Below are 20,299 nucleotides of genomic sequence, written 5' to 3'. Positions count from 1 at the left end.
CACTGCACATTGTTCTTAACTGCACCACCCCAATTTCAACCACCAGTTTCAACCACCAGTTTCAACCGCCAATTTACACTCCACAGTTAATCTTTTTGCACTCTAAATTCTAATTTCTTAACACTGCACAACACTGTAAACTCCCATGTGGTCTACTGGCGAGACATTGCAGTTTATTCACTGTTTATTCACAAAAAATGAGCACGTGTGGCTTCCATTGCGGTAGGCATCCACTCGCCATCGAAGTTAGGCAGTAACTGTTGGAGTGGTATGGGGAAACAGGGTTGCCAGATCGCAATGGCCATATTACCAAACTCCTCAATTTTCATTACCAAATTTAACTTTTCATTACTATATTCGTAAAGCTAGCATTTATTCTTCACTAATTATATATACAAGTGGAAATACATGTAATCACTCTTCTCATAATTAACAGCATATTGATTATTTTCATGCTATGTTGGCTAGCAGATTAATCAGAGAGAGCAAACAATCCACCATCTCCATCCTGTGTATCCTCATACATGTGAAAAATCCATTTGGTAATGCATTATTCTGATTCATTACCAAACAAATTTTTCATTACCAAATTGGCTCACATTTGGTAATGAAAAATACCAAATGGCAACCCTAACAGGAGAGGGGGGAGGAAGGAAGGGGTGAAGGGACCGTGGTGTAAACCAGCTGTTCGGTGCGCGGCAATTTCAAATTACAGGTGGGAAAAAAATTAGGATTTTTTTTCTTTCCTTTTTTTTCCATTTTTGGGTTCTGAAGGTCCAGGCCCACAACATCCGGTGAGTGGGGTGTCCGGAAAGTGGGCGTCCGGAAAGTACGGGGATTACTGTATATACAGTATATATATTTGTTTACTGTTTTAATTCTCTAAATACAGCTTTGCACGTGGTCTCAAAAATGCTCGCCCGCCACCCCACCCATGTGGGGAGATGGGAGTAGGGGGGCCTCCTAAATAGCCCATGTCCCCCCCCAAGGTAAACTGAAATGACACCCCTGGCAGGTGGCAACCTTCACACTGAGTCTTGCACACCCATTCACCCACGTGTCCTGCACCTGTGGTCATCTCACTTGTGTTCTCCGAGTTACCTTACCTTCTTGTTTGCATAAGAACATCACAATGTTATTGTTAATGCCAAGAACAGTGCAAGTATGCTACAAATAATGCTGTGTGTGACAGTAAGTAGAGAGAGAGCTTTTAGAGTGTGAAATAAGTGAAACTCTAAACTTGGAAATCAAATCTGGTGCTAACCCCAGTGGAAAGCATGCATGCTGCTACTAAAGCTGTCAAGGACAAGGCTAAAAAGGCAAGTATTGCCTTTCTCTTGACATGAAAATATACATTGTTGAGAGCCATAAGGAAGGGCAGGGTCTGAGTAAGATCATCAACATCCTAAAGCTGCCCCAGTCCATGGCCTCAACTGTTGTAAAGAAATCAGATACTGTACTATAATTACAGCATCGCAGAATGTGTCTTACCTGACCACAAAATATCTAACCAGAGCAAGGGAGCCTATCATGGAGGAGATGAAGCATCTCCTGGTTCTGTGGGTTGATGATCTGAACCGAGCAATAGCAACCTCTTCACCGCACCTTTATCTGCAGTCAGGCTTTCATTCTGTGGAAGAACCCCAAGGATAAGCAAGGTATGGAGGCCAAGGAGGAGTTCATAGTCAGCATGGGTTGGTCTGAGTAGTTTAAGGTCTGTGCTGGCCTTAAACATGTGATCACGCATGGCAAGGTTGCTAGTGCAGACCATGTGGCAGCTGAGGCCTTCCCTGTGCAGCTGAAGGCAGTTATTGAGAAGAGGGGATACTCTCCAAAGAAGGTCTTAAATTTTGATAAGACGGGCCTGTTTTAGAAGTGGATATCAAGGAAGGCATATATCAAGTGGGAAGGATGATACAAACCAGGGTCAGGACGGCCAAGGACCGCCTCACCCTCCTCCTTGGTGCTAATACAGAGGGAGGGAGGCCTGAAGCTCAAGCTGCTCCTAATGTACCATGAGAACCCGAGTGCAGGCAGGGTTCGCAGAGGACAACCTAGGGGTTATTTGAAGAGTAACCCCTTGGCCTAGCTGACCTCCACACCCTGCCAGTCGTACATGGCAAGATATCTGTCCCCCTGCCTGCTTGAATATGCCAACAGGAGCAACCTGGCCATTTCCTACTGCTGGAGGACAATGCCCCGAACCACCATGAAGGCATGGGGGACTGGGTGGATGACATCAGAGTGGTTTATCTGCCCCCCAACAAAACATCGCTGCTCCAGCCAATGGATCAGGGCACCACTGCAACCTTCACCCTAAACTACCTCCGCCACACTATGAAGAAGATGAGGAGGAGAAGTGACTCTGGGGTGAGTGATGCGGTTGCGGCACTTTTGGAAGAAATTCAGCATTAAGTACAACATCGACAAGATAAAGGTGCCACTGAACACACTGAATGCCATCTGACACAAAGTGTGGCCAGAGTGTGTGACTCCTGCGTGGGGTTCCCAGAAGTCAAGAACATAAACTGAGACATCCTTGACCTCTCGCACGAGGCAGAACTTGAGGAGCTTGCCAAGGATGATGTGCAAGACGTCCTAGACAACCACACCAAACAGCTGTCCACAGAAGAGCTCACCAAGCTCAGGGAACAGGTGATCAAGGCATAGGAAGTTGGAAAGGATGAACACCTTCGTGTTTTCTGTATAAAAACTTTGAAGGAGTTCCTTGAGATAATAGACAAGGGCACTGCATTCATCCAGGACAAGGACCTGAACTCAGTGAGGAGTGATGCAACAACATATGGCACTGGACAACACTTGAAGGTATACAGGGAGCTCCTGGAAGCTACAATAAAGGCAGCACTGCAGACCACCATCACCTCCTCCTTCCTTCTCTCCTGCCAGCAGCACTGAGGAAGAGCGAAGGCCATCAACAATTGCAAATACATCACCTGCCTTCATCATGTCTGCCTCATCTTCATCACTGCCTGGCAAAGCTGTATACCACACTACCGTGCTCTCCCTCATTCTCACCGCATTGCTCTCCATTGGCCTCAATGCATCGCTCTCGATCAGCCTCACCGCACTGCTCTCCATCGGCCTCAGAGCATCATTCTCACTTGGCCTCATCACATCACTCTTCCTATCTCTCTTCACCTCCTCCTGAGGACCTTGAGTATTTGCCCAAGCCCTCCAGCTGTCCCCCAGCCTCACTGGGGACCTTTGGTGATAAACTGGACTGACCTAGGACAAACTTCAGGTGAATAGCAGAGGTTTTTAGGGGCATTTTTGATTTTACGGCTGAGGGCACCCTCCTTAACCCCACTGAACCCATGTCATATACAGTAGGCCTCATTAACAGTAAATTGTTATGCAACAGGGTTTCACTTGACACAACTCTATCATATACCGGTAGCAAGACCTGACTCTACTGTATAAATTTATGCATGTTACAATGCCTTATTATGGTTTCATACAAGAAACCATTTCTGATATATATGTTATGCACAAGGATTGTGGATGGCACATCTATGGTCATTTGTAAACTATGAATTAAATTTAGATTTCTGAGGGGTATCTGCTATCAGGAGGAATTTAGCCAGCGCAAGTTTTGAAGGGTTGGTGGGGCGTCCATCATTCGCTCATTTACTGTAGTGCTACTCTACTTCAGGGTGACTCTACATTGAGTGACAAGCCAAATGGTTTCCTGTACACCAGGAAACCATTTACTATGCTGGATGGTAACCATATATCAGTGGGAAATTAACCCCTAAATATCGAAGCACGTCAATGTACGTGTTGACCACTTTAGCCCACTCAGCCAAATCACGTCAATATTGCGCGCTTTGTAAAAAAACTGCCTGCACGTTGCTCCGACCTAATTGTGATGTATATCCCTTCAAGCCATTGAGAATTAAACCCTCCGGCCTCCGGTTGGGTGATCCGGCCACTCTGGGGGCAGGGGGGGTTACCCCCCCTCTTGGCCCATCCATTGCCTGAATGTTTCGTCATGTCACGTGATATCCCTCTCTGAAGACCCTCCCACCCCTCTGTACGCCCCAATAGGACGTTGTTAGTCGAAGTTTACCCCTTCTCCAACCACGAGGCCAATTCCATCCCCCTCCAGCCCCCCTCACCTTCCCCTCCTACCTTGTATACTCCTACCTACCCTACCCCCTCCCTACCTTTCGGCCCCATACTACCCTCCTACCCCCAATAAACCATCATGTGACAGCGAGCACACAGCTTGGCTTGCCCTCCCCCCCCCATGCCTCCCCTCCCCCACTCCCCACACCCCCAACACTTGTACATGTGCTTTATATGTATTGCCTCGTTTTTTTTTTTCCTGTGCCTTTTCATACCTGAACACAATAAATGCTTCTCTGTATGTTATTCTATACAAGCAAACACGTGCAATCACAGGCATCTGAGCCCCAGCCTCCCCACCACCACCCAGCCCCATCCCCTCACCACCATCCCTCCATCTCGATCTAGTAAAGACAGTTACATTTTCCCTTTTCCCTTGCATGCATCTGAAACAATATTGAAAAATATTCTATTTTCCTTCATGGCAATATACACATTTGGTGTTTCTGCAAGTTTCTGAAGTACTACGAGGCACTGCAGGATTACTCCCCATACGTGAATTATCTCTCCACACCTGCAAACACACCTGCTTGCATGGTTGACATGTTAAATCACAAAGATTTTGTTTGTTTCAACTAGCCAAATTGGTTGTTACTGTAAAGGATCTCCCTAGGGTCAATGTACTCATTGTGGGCCTTCTCCACGATCGAATATTATCTCCCCACACGTATATACACATCTGTTTTCATAGTAGTTGGTCAAGAACAAACTAAAGTGCTCTACTTTGATGAGAAAAGATGGTTTTATCCAACCTCCATACCTACAAACCTTCTCCCCACAGGGTACCGGTACTTTATCTCCCCCAAAGCAAGTAATCTCCCAACACCCCAAAACACCTGTTTTCAGGCTTGGTGTGACATATGATATTGCAATGACCTATATCAGAAATAAAAAATAGTTAGTTATTAAAACTATGGGGGCTTTCAAAAATTTTGGGGGTAACATTTTTTTTTTTTTTTTTTTTTTCCAACTTTGACCCTCAACTGTGCGGTAACCATTAGGCCAAGGGGGGGTCCCGATTGTGCTGTCAGGTGTGTAATTTCTTCCTCTTTAGCCAGAACATATTGATTTTCCCCTTGGTGAAAGTTGAAAAAATACCCCCTAACTGCAGCTCCAGTGGCAGACAAGCCAGATCTAATTGCAGTATTTAAGGGTTAAGGGGCTTCAATCGAATTGAGCTGGTGCAGGTTTATATCCAAGGGATGGTTGGGGTTTATTGCTCAAGTAATGCCACTAAGGGATGAGTGATGTTGGTTACTCTCATCTTCAGTGTCAGGACCAACTTGCCTAGCCCCAGGCTCCTACGTTCCCCATGGGGAAACATAGGATTGGATGATGGATAGATGGATGGTGATAACTTTATACCAACCCATACATGTTCCCTACATGTCAACAAAGTGGCTGGCAGAGGGTAGTAGTAGTAGTAGTAGTAGTAGTAGTTGTTCCCTAGACAGTCTGCCCAAACAGCCTTGAGTCCCTTAGGAAGGCCATGGCCGAGACCGGGCTTTCCCACAGAGCTCTCAAACAGTGTATGTTGTGTTGTTGGCGTAGGTGATTGTGTGCAATGCAGTCTTCCATAATGGGGTGCTGTGTTGCATCCTGGACAGGCATCAGCAACGGAGTCATCCAGCCTCTTCTGGTAGCTTAAGAGGGCTGGATGGTGCCCACATCTCAGCCTGGCCAGGTGGACCCTGTCCTCACGAGGAAGACAGGATTCAGAAGGGTGGATGTCAGGAGGCCGTGCATGCAGTTGTGTGTTGTCTTTAAGTGACTGAATGGAGCGGCGAGTGATCTGAGTGTGGATATGCTTCTGGAAGCTGGTCTGAGGTGGGCGAGGGGGGAGAGATGACAGTATTTGTGTATGGTATTGTGTGCTGGGTGTTGTTTTGATGTTCCTTGGTGTGGGTGGATGTGCAGCCATGTACTGTAGTGGATGTTGTGGGTTTGTGGAGGCTGCAGCAAGAAACTGGGTGCCTCTCATGTCTAGGTGATCCTTGACCTTGAGGACTTTGGTTTCTTGATGTAGGTGGTCTGTGGGTGTAGTAGCTGTGCAGCCTGTGATTATTTTTAGGGCCTTGTTCTGTATGGTCTGTAGAGTGTTGTAGTGTGTTTTGGTGAGGTTAGAAGCCCAGGCAGGGCTTGCATAATTCATCACTGAACGTATGTAGTGTTTGTATACTGTGGTGGTGGTTTCTTTGTTGTGTCCGAATGTTGTATGGGCAAGTGACCTCAAAGCATTGAGTCTTGGTGTTATTTTATTTTTAATGTTTGTGATGTGTTGTTTGAATGACATTGATGTATTGTATGTTACACCAAGGATTTTGGGTGTGTGTGTGTGTGTGGTAGTGGAGTGTTGTTTATGGTGAGGTGTGGGATGTGACTATGTTCTGCTGTCCAGTTTGTAAGAAGAGTAACTGTAGATTTGGCTGGGGCTATTTTGAGCCTGTTTGTGGTGAACCATTCGTGTAGTGTGTTGAGGTAAGGTTGAATGATGTGTGCAGCTGTGTTTGAGTTTTGGTGTGTACATGTAAGTGTTATATCATCTGCATAGGAAGCTATGTGTATCTGTGGTGTGTGGGGTGTGGGGTATGTCGTGCATGTATAGATTAAAGAGTGTAGGGGACAAAACAGATCCTTGGGGGACACCGTTTGTGAAGTTTCTGATGTTAGAAGACTGACCGGCAAATGTTACGTGTGCACATCTGCCTGCTAAGTAGTTTGCCAGCCATCTTTTTGTGTTATTGTGCATGTTTGTGTTGAGTATTTTGTTTGTGAGGTTGTGGCGGGGGATGGCATCAAAAGCTTTGCTAATGTCTAGTGTGACTAGGAGTGTTCTGTGTGGTGGCCTAGCTGAATTCATGCCATCGAAAACTCTCTGTGTGAGGTCTGTAAGAAGGGCGTTTGTGGAGTGTAGTGGCCTAAAGCAATGTTATGACTGGGCTAGGGGAATGTGAGGTATGACTAGTTGTAGTATCAGTCATTCAGTGACTTTAGAGGGGGTGCAGAGGAGTGTGATGGGGCGATATGAGGAGGGTAACGTGGGGTCTTTGTTGGGTTTAGGGATAGTGATGATATTGCCATGCTTCCAGATGTTGGGTATTATGTTGTGTGAGTAGCTGTAGTTTGATATGTTGGTGAGTGCTTGTATGCCTTGTGGTCCCAGGTGTTTAAGGTGAATGTTGCTTATGTTGTCTGGTCCACAGGAAGATGAGTGCTTGAGGTTGTTAATGATATGCTTCGTCTGGTTGTAAGTGAAAGGTGCGTAGTCTGGGTCTGTGGGGAACTGTCTTTTACGTCTGATGATACGTCGGTCTTCCAGATGGGGGGTTAGATGGCTGACTTGTGAAAAGTGATTGATGAGAGTGTTTGCTTGTTGTTTGTTTGAGGGCATGGTGTCTGTTGTTGTGATGGCAGCGTGTGATTGTGTGCTGTTGCTGTTGGAAAGGGTGATGCTGTCTAGTGTTTTGTAGAGTTTGCTGATGTTTGTTTTGTGGTCAAGTGTTTGGAGTTTGTTTTGTGGTCAAGTGTTTGGAGGTAATTTTTCCAGTTTAGTGTTTGCTGTTCTGATATTTTACTATTTATTTGAGTGTTGAGTTCTTGTATTTGTTGTATGGTGTCTTGTGTATGGGGTGATGGGGAGTGTCGCAGTGTGTCTCGTTGTCTGATGAGGCCTTGAATTTCTGGTGTGAAGTTGGGGTTGTGTCTCTTTCTGTTGCCTCTAGGGATGTGTCTTTTGTCTGCGTTTTGTATGATTGTATTGAAAGTGTGCACAGCGGTGTTGATGCTTGTGATGGGTGTACTGTTTAGTGTTTTGAAATGTTGTTCTGTTTCAGTTACAAAGGCCTCCCAGTTGACTCTCTTATAATTAGTGTATGTGTGTCTGTGGCCAGCTGGGGTGATTCTGGTTTTGGTAGTGATGATGATTGGGTGGTGATCAGAACCTAAGGTTTTGACCACTCTCCATGATGTAGTGGGAGCGAGGTTTGGGGAGCAGAAGGTGATGTCTGGAGATGATGGGAGGAAGAGGGCTTGGTGTGGGATATGGGTATGTTGGTCTTGACTGTTTAGTGTGAAAAGATGATCTGTCTGGGATTGTAGTACCAGCCCTCTGTCTGTGTCAGGATTGTTGACATGCCAGGCCAACGACTTGGCGTTGAAATCACCACCCAGGATGATGTTGGGTATGTTAGTGATGTGGTGTATCTGTGGAGAGTAATTGTGTGGTACTGTGGGGGACGATTGGGGGGGAATGTATGTGTTAGCGATTGTTATGTGTGATTTGTTACCAGTGCGTATTTTAATTGATTGAATTTCTGTTGTGGTGTCATGTGGGGGGAGAAGTGACTTTGTGTGTGCACTGGTATCTGCAAAGTTGATGGATCTGTGTACCAGGGTGATGAGTCCACCGCCACCGCCGTCGGCCCGGTCTTGTCGAATGGTGGTGAAGTTATGAAATGTTGGTGTTTTCTGTGCTCTGTGTAGTTTTGTTTCTTGTAAGATGGCAATGTGTATGTTCTGTTGTTTGATGAATTGTTTGAGTTCATGTATTTTGGTGTTTATGCCATCTATGTTTAACTGAAGGATGTTTATGTTGTGTGTGCGATGTGTGTTGGCAGCTGCAGCACTGGGGGGGAGGTGGTGTGGGTGGAGGGGAAGGGGTAGGAGGAGGTTGTGATGGAGGTAAGGGTTGAGGTGGATTAGGATGGGTTGGAATGGGAGGAGTTGGGGGACTGGATGGTGTGGGAAGGGTCAGTGTGTTTGGCTGTGGAGGTGTGAAGGAAGTAGGAGTAGGATTGGAAGGGGGGGTTGATGGGTGGGGGGGAAGGAGCATAAGGAGCAGGTCCAGGTGTTTGTGTAATGTTTCCTGGATGCAAGTGTTGTGCAGGTGTAATGGGTCCAGTTCTTGCAAGAGTTGCATTGAACTGAATCCTTTGTCTGTCGGCTCAGGGTGATAGGTTTTGAGCATGTTGGACATATGTATTTGTTGGTGGGTGCCCCTCCCTGGAAAACAACTACTGTAACTAAAAAGACAAACAAAATGCCTCAGACCCAAACTGACCCACATGTAATGACCAAGGACCTGACAAAGGACATGGTGCAGATTTCAACTTGGAATATGAAGGGTGTGAATGATGAGGTGAATGAGAGAGAGATTGTCCAGGTGCTTTAGGATGCAAATGTGGATATATGTGGACTGACTGAGACCAAATGGCCAGGTCAGAGTGTGAGAGAGTGAGAATATGGATTGGGTATATGTGCATAAGCAGATGAAAATGAGTGGGGAAAGGAGGGTGTAGGTAGTGTCGTCCGCATGAGATGTAAGGAGAATCTATGAGAGAATGGAGAAGTTGGATCAAAGATTGTGTGGGGAGGACTGAAAGTAGGAATACAAGTGTGGGTGACTGTGTGTGTAAATGTGCCAACAAAAGACTGTGTGAGTAGAGAGAATGAAGAGTTCTAGGCAAATGTGGAGGCAAGCATAGAAAAGACTGAGAGGGGTGACAGAGTGTTTTTGATTGGAAATACGAAAGGAATAGAAGGGAATGTGAAGGTGGATGGAGCAGTTGGTGAGAGGGGTGTGCCTGCAGAAGTGAATGAGAACTGTAATGCTCTAGTGGACATTTGTGCGGGAGTGGGGGTGGGGGGGGGGACTAGTGATAGCCAGTACCCTCTTTAGGCATAAAATGTTCCACAGATATACATGGCAAGAGATGAGAAGGGCGGGTGGTGAACTGAATGAAGGGAAAGCAATGACTGATTATGTGTGTGTGGATGTGAGACTGAGAAGATGTGTGCTGGATGCGAGAGCATACAGAGGTTGGAGAAGTGGACTCTCTGACCATCATTTCATGGTTGGGAAAATCAAGGTACAAATGCAATGGCTAAACAGAAGGAGAGAAGGGCGGGAGGAAGCAGTCCATACAAAGAGGGTAGAAATGTTGCAAGAGGATTTAAAAAAAAAAAAAAATGCAAAATATGAGAGAGAAATGGAGGAGCGATTAGGTAAACATGATTTGGAGCTGAAGAGGGGGGTGGAACGTGTGTGCAAGGTATTCACAGAAGAAATCTGTGCAGCATGAGGTGGTGTGTGGGGTAAAGGGAAGACAAAACAGGGATGCAAGGAATAGCACGGTGGAATGAAAAAGTGAGACAAGCTGTGGCACGAAAGAAGAAAGCATACAGTGAGTGGATGGGAAGCAGAGAAATGGAGGAAGCTGAGAGATTGAAAAGAGCAATATGCAGAGAAGATGACACAGGTGACAAGATTAGTAAGAGAGTAGGAAGAGAGTGGACTAGAAGTTTTAAAGGAATTTGAATGTAAAGTGGAGGATATGAAAGAAAATGTTCTGGAAGGAGGCAGCTAAAGAGAGTTAGACAGGGTGATAAAGAAGGTAGTAGAGGAGTGAAAGAAAAAAATAGCAGATCGCTGGCGGAGAAGGGAGAAAAAATGAGCAGATGGAGAGAAGGGCAAAAAAATGAGTGGATGGAGAGAACACTAAGGAACTGTTAAACACAGAGAATGAAAGTAATGCTGGTACAAGTGGCTGGGGAATGGCAGGGAGGAGGAGAGCAAAGAGAAGGGGGGGAAGAGATTAGTAGGATAGAAGCAGTGAAAGCAATGAAGAACGTCAAAATGTGGAAAGCCCCAGAAATTGATGGTGTGTGTGGTGAAATGCAGAAGCACAGGGGATAGTAGTCGAATGGATATGGAAGACGTGCAGACTGGCCTAGGAGGAAAGCAGAGTCCCAGGGAACTGGAAGTCAGGTATAATTATTCCCCTGTACAAAGGAAAGGGAGAAAAAGATGTGTGTGGTAATCATGGGGGCATTTGTCTTCTTAATGTAAAAGGAAAAGTATACAGTATGATACTTGTTGACAGAGTTAACGAAATAACAGAGGAATAAGTTTGAGAAGAACAGGGAGGTTTTAGGAAGGGATGAGGTTGTACAGATCAGATATTCATCCTTATGTCTTTAGTGGAAAAGTTTCTACAGAAAAGAAAGAAGTTGTACCCAGCCTTCATGTATTTGTAGAAGGCATACAACAGAGTGGACAGACAAGGAATGTCAACAAAATTAAGAACAGCTATACTGAGTAAAAAGGAAGCTGCTGAATGCCATGAAGAGTATATATGAAGACACTATGGCTGCAGTGCAAGTGGATGGTGAACTGTGTGAATTTTTCTATCTGAATTTTGGACTGAAACTGGGATGTGTTATGTCTCCATGGCTGTTCAATCTATATATGCATGAGGGTTACAGGACATACAAAATAGGGCAGTGGATGTTGAAGCAGCCCTAATGAGAGAAGGCAGCATTTGGAAACTTTCTCTTCTACTGTTTGCAGATGATACTGTACAGTGCTGTTAAGTGAAGATGAAAGGGAACCACAGGGCTTGGTGAATGAGTTTGGGAGTTTGTGTAAGAACTGGAATATAAAGGTGAATGTAGGGTAAAGTTGTGGTCTTCAAGATAAATAAGTCACTGAATGCATAGTAAGGCTGGATGGTGAGAAAGTGAAAAATGTGAGTGTATTTAAGTATTTGGGTAGTGTACTGAGAAAGGATGGAAGTTTAGATGATGAAGTGCTTGAAAGGGTACAACATGGAAGAAACGTTGCTGGTTCTTTGAAAGCTGTGATAAGAAATGAAGAAGCAAGCATGGAAGTAAAAAAGTCATTGCATAACAGTACTGTACTGTCATACCAACTCTAACGTATGGAAGCGAAGCTTGAACTTTGCTGGAAGGGCAGACGCCAAGAGTGAGAGGAGTGGAAATTAATTACTTTGGTGAAGCATTTGGAGTTACGTGGATAGAATGGCTGTTAAATAAGGAAGTGAGGGAGTGTTTTGGTGTGAATGTGATAGAATGCGTTACGAGAAATACAGTACATTGAGGTGGTCTAGCCATGTGGAGAGGATGGAGAGTGAGAAACTAATGAGGAGAGTGTATGTGAGTAAGGTGGTATGGGGGAGAGGGAGGGGGAGACATACAGTGCTTGTCAGAAGTATCGAGCGCCTATGGCGCCAGAAGTTTGCGGCGCTAGCATGACGTCACGGTAGCCTAAGGCCTTCCTACGCGCTGGTTGGTTCCCACCTCAGTTGCCTATGGGCTGCCTAAGAGAGAGGAACTCCGCCGCGTCTCCCTCTCTTTTTGTGCCATTTTTTACCGAGTGTCCTGCAGCGTTTTGGCTTTCGCCACTTTGTTATGGCACCTACCCGTGAACTATCGAGTGAAATCATATCCCAGATCATTGCTCTAAAGGATGCAGGCCACCAAACGAAGGAAATTAGTGAATTGGTTGGCGTGGCTCAATCGACAGTGCGTAGCTGGTGCACCCGTTTTCGAGTGGAAAACAGTGGTGACGTTCCCACAAAGAAACCGCTGTCTGGTAGACCCAGGAAAACTTCCCCACGGTCTGTTAATGTTTTAAAACGTGCAGTGGAGTCTAATCCTCGTGAGTGCAAGGAAAATAATGGAGAGCAACCTGGAAGTGTTTGGTGAGGTTTCTGTGCGCACAGTGTCTCGAAGGGTCCATGAACTTGGTTACACAAGTCACAGGCCTATGAGAAAGCCTCTTCTCACTCGTTACCAGTGACTTCGTAGGCTTGCCTTTGCAAACAAATACCTTAACTGGGGTGAGGAGCAATGGTTGTCAGTGTTGTGGTCTGATGAGGCAACATTTAGTGTTACCTGTAACAGAGGAGCACATGTGTACCAGCGCAAAGGTAGTGACCCACTTGACCCACGTTACGTGGAAAGCACAGTTAAACATCCTGATTCACTCATGGTATAGGGTTGTTTTTCTGGTAAAGGTTTGGGGAAGCTTGTTGTGCTTCCCAAGAGCTGCAGAGTGAATTAGGATGTTTATCTAGAGCTTCTGTGTGATCATTTACCAGAGTCCTTCGAGCTCACAGGTGCACGAGTGTTTCAGCAGGACGGTGCACCTGCTCATAAGGCCAAATCGGTCACCAATTGGCTTCGCGACTGCGAGGTATCATTCATGAAAGACTGGCCAGGAAATAGCCCAGACCTCAACCCGATAGAAAACCTCTGGTACCTCTTAAAGAAGAATCTCCAAGGGAAGGACGTGAGCTCTCTGCCTAAGCTGGAAGCTGCCATTCGTGACTCCTGGGACAAAATACCCCTCCAGCACCTCAGGAACCTCGCCCTTTAACTTCCAAGACGTCTCAGGTCCGTGAAGAAGTGTAAAGGATACCCTACGAAGCACTAAAGGTAAATAAAATCCATAATTTATATGTTTTTTCAATGTTGAAAGGTTTGTTTCGCAGGAGGGACGCAGGGCGCTCGATACTTCTGACGAGCACTGTAGGATGAGATGGAGGGATGGGGAGAGGGAGGGTGTATGTTGGGGGGAGGGCTGTGTAATAGGAGAGGACAGGGTGACAAGGAGGCAGTATGTTTGTGCCCACCCCTTATGGGATTAAGAAATATGGCTATTGATAGATAGAAATTTTGAAGGTATGATGTGCCTGGCATCTTATGACATAACCTGCTTTTCATACAGCTTATCAACTTACATACCTATAGTCTCTCCTGTATCACTGTGGCGCCACAGAGTGACAGTCCCAAACCCTCCAGTGCCCAGAACTTTGTCTTTAAGCCAAGGAAATGTGGCTGGTTTTTCCACCTTTTCTTCTGATGCTGCTGCCGCCATCACCCTGAAAGTTACAAAATGGCTTGTCACATCAAATAAAACATAGTACTACACCGTACATAACCTCTAGAACTTACTAACATAAGCCTCGGAAGACCTAGAAGTTGAAATACTATGCCATACGTTCATAATAATCACAGACCAGTACTGTACTGCAGTTAGCAGCACAAGCTTCGCCAACTACAGTTGCAATATGGTGTTGAAAGTTTTATTACAAGGTAAGCAACTATCCACTAAAATACATCATACAGTAATATGGTCTAGTCCCGGGCTCCTATGCTCCTCATGGGGCAACACAGAATTAGATGATGTATGTACAGTATTATGTACAATTATATAAAATTTCAACGAGCATAAAGGTAGTAGATAAATTCAAGGACCATAAGGACTGTAATATAGGACATCACTAAAGGCTTTAGCAATAAAGAACCTTACATTCATAAAACTTTAGGGTGTGACTAGCTGAACAGGATGCTGTAAGCAATGCTCCTACATTCATATGCATCTATAGGCTATACTGTGTATATATATATATATATATATATATATATATATATATATATATATACACAGTAGGATCTCACCAATAACGATTTTGACAATAATGTTTTCGGCAATAACGGTAAGTTAAAATAGATACCCAGTTTCTATAATAACTTTTGGATTCACTTGACTAACGGTTATTTCGTGAATGCCAAGTTGTTATGGTGCAAATATGTCCATATAAAGATGAGAATGACACAGACAAACAGGAAAAGATGAAGGAAATCACCGAAAATGTGAGCAGTAGCAAGAAGGAGATGGAGGATCCTCCCCTCGCCACCTCTCCTGACTCGCCCACTGCCGTCCCCTCCACCTCCACTGCCCTACCTGACTCACAATCTGCCTCCCCCTCCACCTCCATAGCCCCACATGACTCACCTGCTCCACCTGGCATACCTGCAACCCCTAACATAATGACTGTTGCTGCATTCTGGAAGAAATGTAACATTCAACAGGCAATAAATTTCTTCGTCAATGCCTGGAATAATACAACATTAGCAACCATTAAACATGCCTGGTCAGCACTCCAGCCACAACTCATGTCTGCTGAGACAGAGAGAGAGCAGCCATCAGAATTAGTGACTAATGATTGGACTTGTAAATCAGATTTCAAGAAAATACCAGAAACAGTATCACAATCGAGTGAATGTCCACCATCGGTCACTCATCACTCACTTTCTTTCACAAGGCTAGCCAGCCGAGGAAGAACAACAGAGAAGGGTTGAGTAGATGATGATATTGATGACATTGGGGACTTTTCTGAAGATTTTGACTTTCCGGGGTTTGATAAAGTGTTGATGGAAGTGGGGTTTGATAAAGTGTTGATGGAAGTGGGTGACCCTGGCGTGAGAGGCAGGAGTGGGGACGCGGCCAGCAGGGGGTCAGGGGGTACGATGCAGTAGCATCCATGCACAAGCCTCGAAACAATCATACCAAACACCTCATAACTCCATTAAGGTGAGTTTTACATTACTCATGGTGATTTACTAAGTAATCTTATTATTTCTGCTAAAAAAAAGTAGTGATAGGAGGACTCCAGGTGGGAAAAGTGGATAAAAGTCCTGGAGTGGTGGCACCAATAAATCTTTTATACATGTATTTTAATGTCACGCAAATAACGTTTTCGCTAATAACGGCATTTTTCTGGCACCAATTAGGCGTTATTGGTGAGATCCTACTGTATATATGTATATATATATATATCAGATGCGAAAGGATTGAACTTGCTGGTGAATCTCTTAAGTGTGTGGAAGAGTTTTGTTATTTGGGAGACATGTGTGCTGGAGGTGGGGCTGGAGCTAGCTGTGTCTAGGGTGAGAGGTGGTTGGAAGAAGTTCAGGGAGCTCTTGCCTCTTCTGACACTGAGAGGGCTCTCCCTACGTGCTAAGGGGTCTTTGTATGCAGCATGTGTTAGGAGTGTAATGCTGTAGGGTAGTGAGATCTGGGTAGTAAAGGATGAGGATATTCGCCGACTCAGACATACAGAAATGACAATGATTAGGTGGATGTGTAATGCGTCCCTGCGTGCAAGATCCGGAGGGGCTGGGTCTACGATGGAAGAGTTGAGAGGTAGGATGGGACTGGAGTGTATTGGTGTTGTGATGAGGAGAGGTAGATTGAGATGGTTTGGACATGTGGAGAGGATGGGGGATGATAATTGGGTGAGAAAGGTGAGAATTGTTAACATTAGGGGTGGGGTTATGAGGGGTAGACCGAGAAAGACATGGGACGAGGTCATTAAGTGTGACCTCAGGGTTAAGGGACTGAACAGGGAGGCTGCAATGGATCATGCGCGTGGAAAGCTGCCATTAGGTGACCAAGGCCGACGCATGCAAGCATGTTGGAGCCTTTAAAAATGAAATGATATATATATATATATATATATATATATATACTGTATACAGCTACGGTAAACTGACTTAGGACCTACCCCCACAAGGTATTAAAAAACACAGAAATCATAGTATATCACAATGTTTGTTCATGAAATGCCATTCATTATTATGAAATCATGTTTCCCTTGTTTCTCAGGACCAGTTGGATGCATTTTGGCATGGAATCACTTAGATCTCTAAAGTCATCTAAGGACATTTCTTTACACCGAACATGTCAGTTCAGTCTTGAGGTTGTCCAGATTGGGTGTCTTCTTCTCTGCAATGATTTTCTTCATCTTTGCCCAGCAGTTTTCTATCGGACTTAGATCAGGACTGTTGCCAGGCCAGTAGAGGACCTTAATCTGGTTATTCTGAAGCCATTTTGTCACCATTCTTGACTTGTGACATGGAGCTGAATCGTGCATGAAAAAGTCACACCCATGAATAGCAAAAAAGTTTAACAAATGATCTTTCAGAACTTGAATGTGCCAGCCACCATTCATCATCAAGTTCTTAGGAAGAATGTAGAGGCCTGCCCTTCCCATTTCACCTGAAAAACACCCCCATACCATTACTGATTGTGGGTGCTTAACAGTTAGCACCATGTAAGCAGAGTCATATTGACTATGGGAGGCAGGACGACAAACCTTGGCAGAATGCACCTGGAACACTTGAAATGTGCTTTCATCGGAAAACATAACTTTTCTCCACTCATCCGATGTCCAGTGTGCACACTTCTTGGCAAACTGAATGAGCTGCTTCTTCGTGCAGTCACTAAGAAGCGGTTTCTTGGCTGCGGTGCGGCTTGGCAAACCCAGCTCCTTCTGCAAGCGGTGTTGGATAGTTCGAACTGAGACATCCTGTAACAGCTGGGGATGCATTCTCTTCAATTCTGCTGCTGTCAGTCGAGGATTCTTGATTACTTCCCTCTTCAGAAGCGTATCTGTACCTCTGGAAGTCATCCTCTTCTTTCCATTGCCATGCTTGTGCTCTGGTACGACTTCAGGCGGCAGGCCGCGCGCTGCAGCAAGAATCTTCATGACAGTGGACTTTGCACATCCAGTACGTTCACAAATCATGTTGATAGGGTCATTACCCTGCCTCCATGCAATGATACGGACCCTCTCATCCCTTTAGCAGTACTTTCCAGGCATGACAACTCAACTCTAGAAAAATAACATAGCAAACAGTAATGCATACGAAAAAAGATGGAGGTGCAAGCTCAGAGCGACGGGAACATATACTCCCACTCTCGCTTCCAGGCAAGCACTGACGTGCTGAGTGTTTCATCACCTCCTGCCAACACCAGAGGAGTTGCCAGTTACTTCTTGTCCAAAAAATTCACTTAGTAGAGGTGGAAACACAAAGCAAAGACAGACAACTCTCCCATTGCAATTCTGTGTGTAGGTCCTAAGTCAATTTGCAGTGTGTGTGTGTGTGTGTGTGTGTGTGTGTGTGTGTGTGTGTGTGTGTGTGTGTGTGTGTTCTTACCTAATTGTTCTTACCTAATTGTATCTTTACAGGAATGAGTCAAGCTCGTACTGTCCCGTGTCTTAAACCATATTTATCGTACATATCCTTAAATTTGCGAATTGTTTTGGCACACACTATTTCATTCGGTAGTGCATTCCATTGATCAATTGCTCTGTTTGGGAAACTGAATTTCCTTACGTCTTTATCACCTCTCTTCTTATGCAGTTTTTTGCAGTGTCCTCGTGCTGATGCTTCTCCATATGTTAAGTAATCATTTATGTCTATTTTCTCCTTTCCTGATATGCACTTGTATAGCATTATCATGTCACCTCTTTTCCTTCACTCCTGTAGTGTTGGTAGATTCAGTTTATTTAGTCTTTCTTCGTAGCTTAGGTCCCTTAAGCTTGGTATCCATCTTGTAGCGGCCCTTTGAACTTTTTCAATCTTGTCTATATGCTTTTTGAGATGAGGACTCCAGACTACTGATGCATATTCCAGGGTTGGTCTAATGAATGATGTTATTATCCTTCTTAGCATGTCTTCATTTATGTATGTGAATGCTATTCTCATATTTGCAAGCAGTGTATACATGTTCAGTACCTTCTCGCTGATGTGGTCAGCCGGAGATAGTCTGTTATTGATAATCAAACCTAGGTCTTTCTCTCTTTCTGATGTGTTTAGGGTTTTATTTCCTAACTTATAATCCCAATCAGGTCTTTTTCCATTTTTACCAAACTTGATCACATGACACTTGTCCACATTGAATTCCATTTGCCATGTACTACTCCATTCATGAAGTTTATTTAATTCTTCTTGTAGCTCTTTACAAGAGTCTGTGTTAGTAATTCTCCTTTGTATTTTTGCATCATCTGCAAACATATTCAAATAGCTCTCATTCCCAGTGTTACTGTTTATATCATTTATATACACTAAAAACATGATTGGTGCCAGCACTGAACCCTGTAGTACTCCACTAGTCACTTCTTTCCATGATGAGTAGTTTCCTCTTAGTACTGTTCTCATTTCTCTTTTTATGAGAAAGTCTTGCATCCAACAAAACAGTTTGCCTCGAATTCCTCCTTGATGGTACAGTTTCCATAAAAGTCTTTGGTGTGGTACTGTGTCAAAAGCTTTCTTGAAATCTAAATAGATACTGTCCACCCATCCTTCTCTTTCCTGTATTGTGTTTGTTACTCTGTCATAGTAGCTCAACAGATTAGTAACACATGATTTTCCTTTTCTGAAACCAAACTGTCTTTCTGTTATCATACTGTGTTCTTCTAGATGATTTACCCAAGCTTTTCTTATAAGTTTTTCTAATACCTTGCTTACAACACTGGTCAGTGATACTGGTCGGTAGTTGAGTGGATTTTGTCTATTTCCTTTCTTGAATAAGGGGACAATATTTGCTTTTTTCCAAATATCAGGTAGTTTACCTTGACTCAAGGATTTCTTGAAAATTAAAAATAATGGTTTACTTAACTCCTTTGCACATTCTCGTAATACCGAACATGAAATTTCATCAGGACTACTTGCTTTTCCTCTGTCTAATCTACTTAACTCCTCCTGTATTACTTTTTCTATCTATCTATCTATTGCCAGACGCCTCAATCCCGTTTGGGGTGGCCACAAACAAATCGCCTCCAAGTCGCCCTGTCCCCTGCCATTTCATTGCCCTGCTCCCAACTCACACCCCCCTCTCTCATATACCTCTCCACCCCATCCCTCCATCTCATCCTCGGCCTCCCCCTCCCTCTTCCTCCCTCCACCTCACTCACATACACTCTCTTCGTCAGTCTTTCACCCTCCATCCTCTCCACATGACCAAACCACCTCAGTGCTATTTGTATATCTGGTAGTATGTCCGGACATGCGTGTTCCACATAGTCCATCTCAAAATTTTTTTCTTCTGTAAAAACTAATTGGAAATTCTTATTTAGTGCTTCACAAATATCTTTCTCTTGTGTATAAGTGATTCCCTCGTCCGTAATGGATTGTATTATATCTTTTACTTTGGTTTTGCTTCTGATATAACTGTAAAACAGCTTTGGTTGATCACTACTTTTATTTATTATATCCTCCTCAAACTGTTTTTGGGCTTCCCTCCTTATTCTTCTATAGTCAATTCTTGCCTGTTTGTAATTATTATACACCCTTTCACTATTGTGTCTTCTGTATCTATTCCACAACAAATCTCTTTTTTCTTTTGATTTTTTACATTCTGTATTGAACCATTTCTGTATTTTCTTATCTGCTTCTTTGTGCTGTGGGATGTACTTCTGGACTCCTATTTCATAAAATTCACAGAATTTTTTATATACAGCATTTAAATCTTGTCCTCTAAGCTCATTTTCCCAATCAACTTCTAAGAAATACTTCTTTAGGTCTTGATAATTTCCTTTTTTATAGTTTAGGCTCTTTTTGTAACTGTCATTGCTGTTTACTATGTCATATGCTATCCTGAAGTTATAATTTAGTACTGCATGATCGCTTCTGCCGAGTGGAGGATGATATATTAAACTGTCAATATCATTTTCCTGCCTAGTAAATATTAGATCTAGCACTGAAGGTACATCAAGTC

General features: G+C 44.1%; 1 protein-coding gene across 1 annotated transcript in view; it reads right to left on the bottom strand.

Annotated features, from left to right (window-relative positions):
* The window catches only part of IKKbeta (inhibitor of nuclear factor kappa B kinase subunit beta), a 209,273-nt gene that overhangs the window by 171,260 nt on the left and 17,714 nt on the right, over nucleotides 1-20,299 (bottom strand). Inside the window, exon 2 of the mRNA XM_080282673.1 lies at nucleotides 13,696-13,832. Coding sequence (XP_080138799.1) covers nucleotides 13,696-13,828 — 133 coding nt within the window. The 5' untranslated portion in view covers nucleotides 13,829-13,832. The remainder of the gene's footprint in view (nucleotides 1-13,695; nucleotides 13,833-20,299) is intronic.

This window comes from Coenobita brevimanus, chromosome 94 (assembly GCF_032717465.1).
Source record: "Coenobita brevimanus isolate Jiangsu-jjx chromosome 94, ASM3271746v2, whole genome shotgun sequence".
Taxonomy (NCBI): domain Eukaryota; kingdom Metazoa; phylum Arthropoda; class Malacostraca; order Decapoda; family Coenobitidae; genus Coenobita; species Coenobita brevimanus.
The sequence above is the reverse complement of the archived record's forward strand: the minus strand, read 5'-3'. Positions and strand labels throughout refer to the sequence as shown.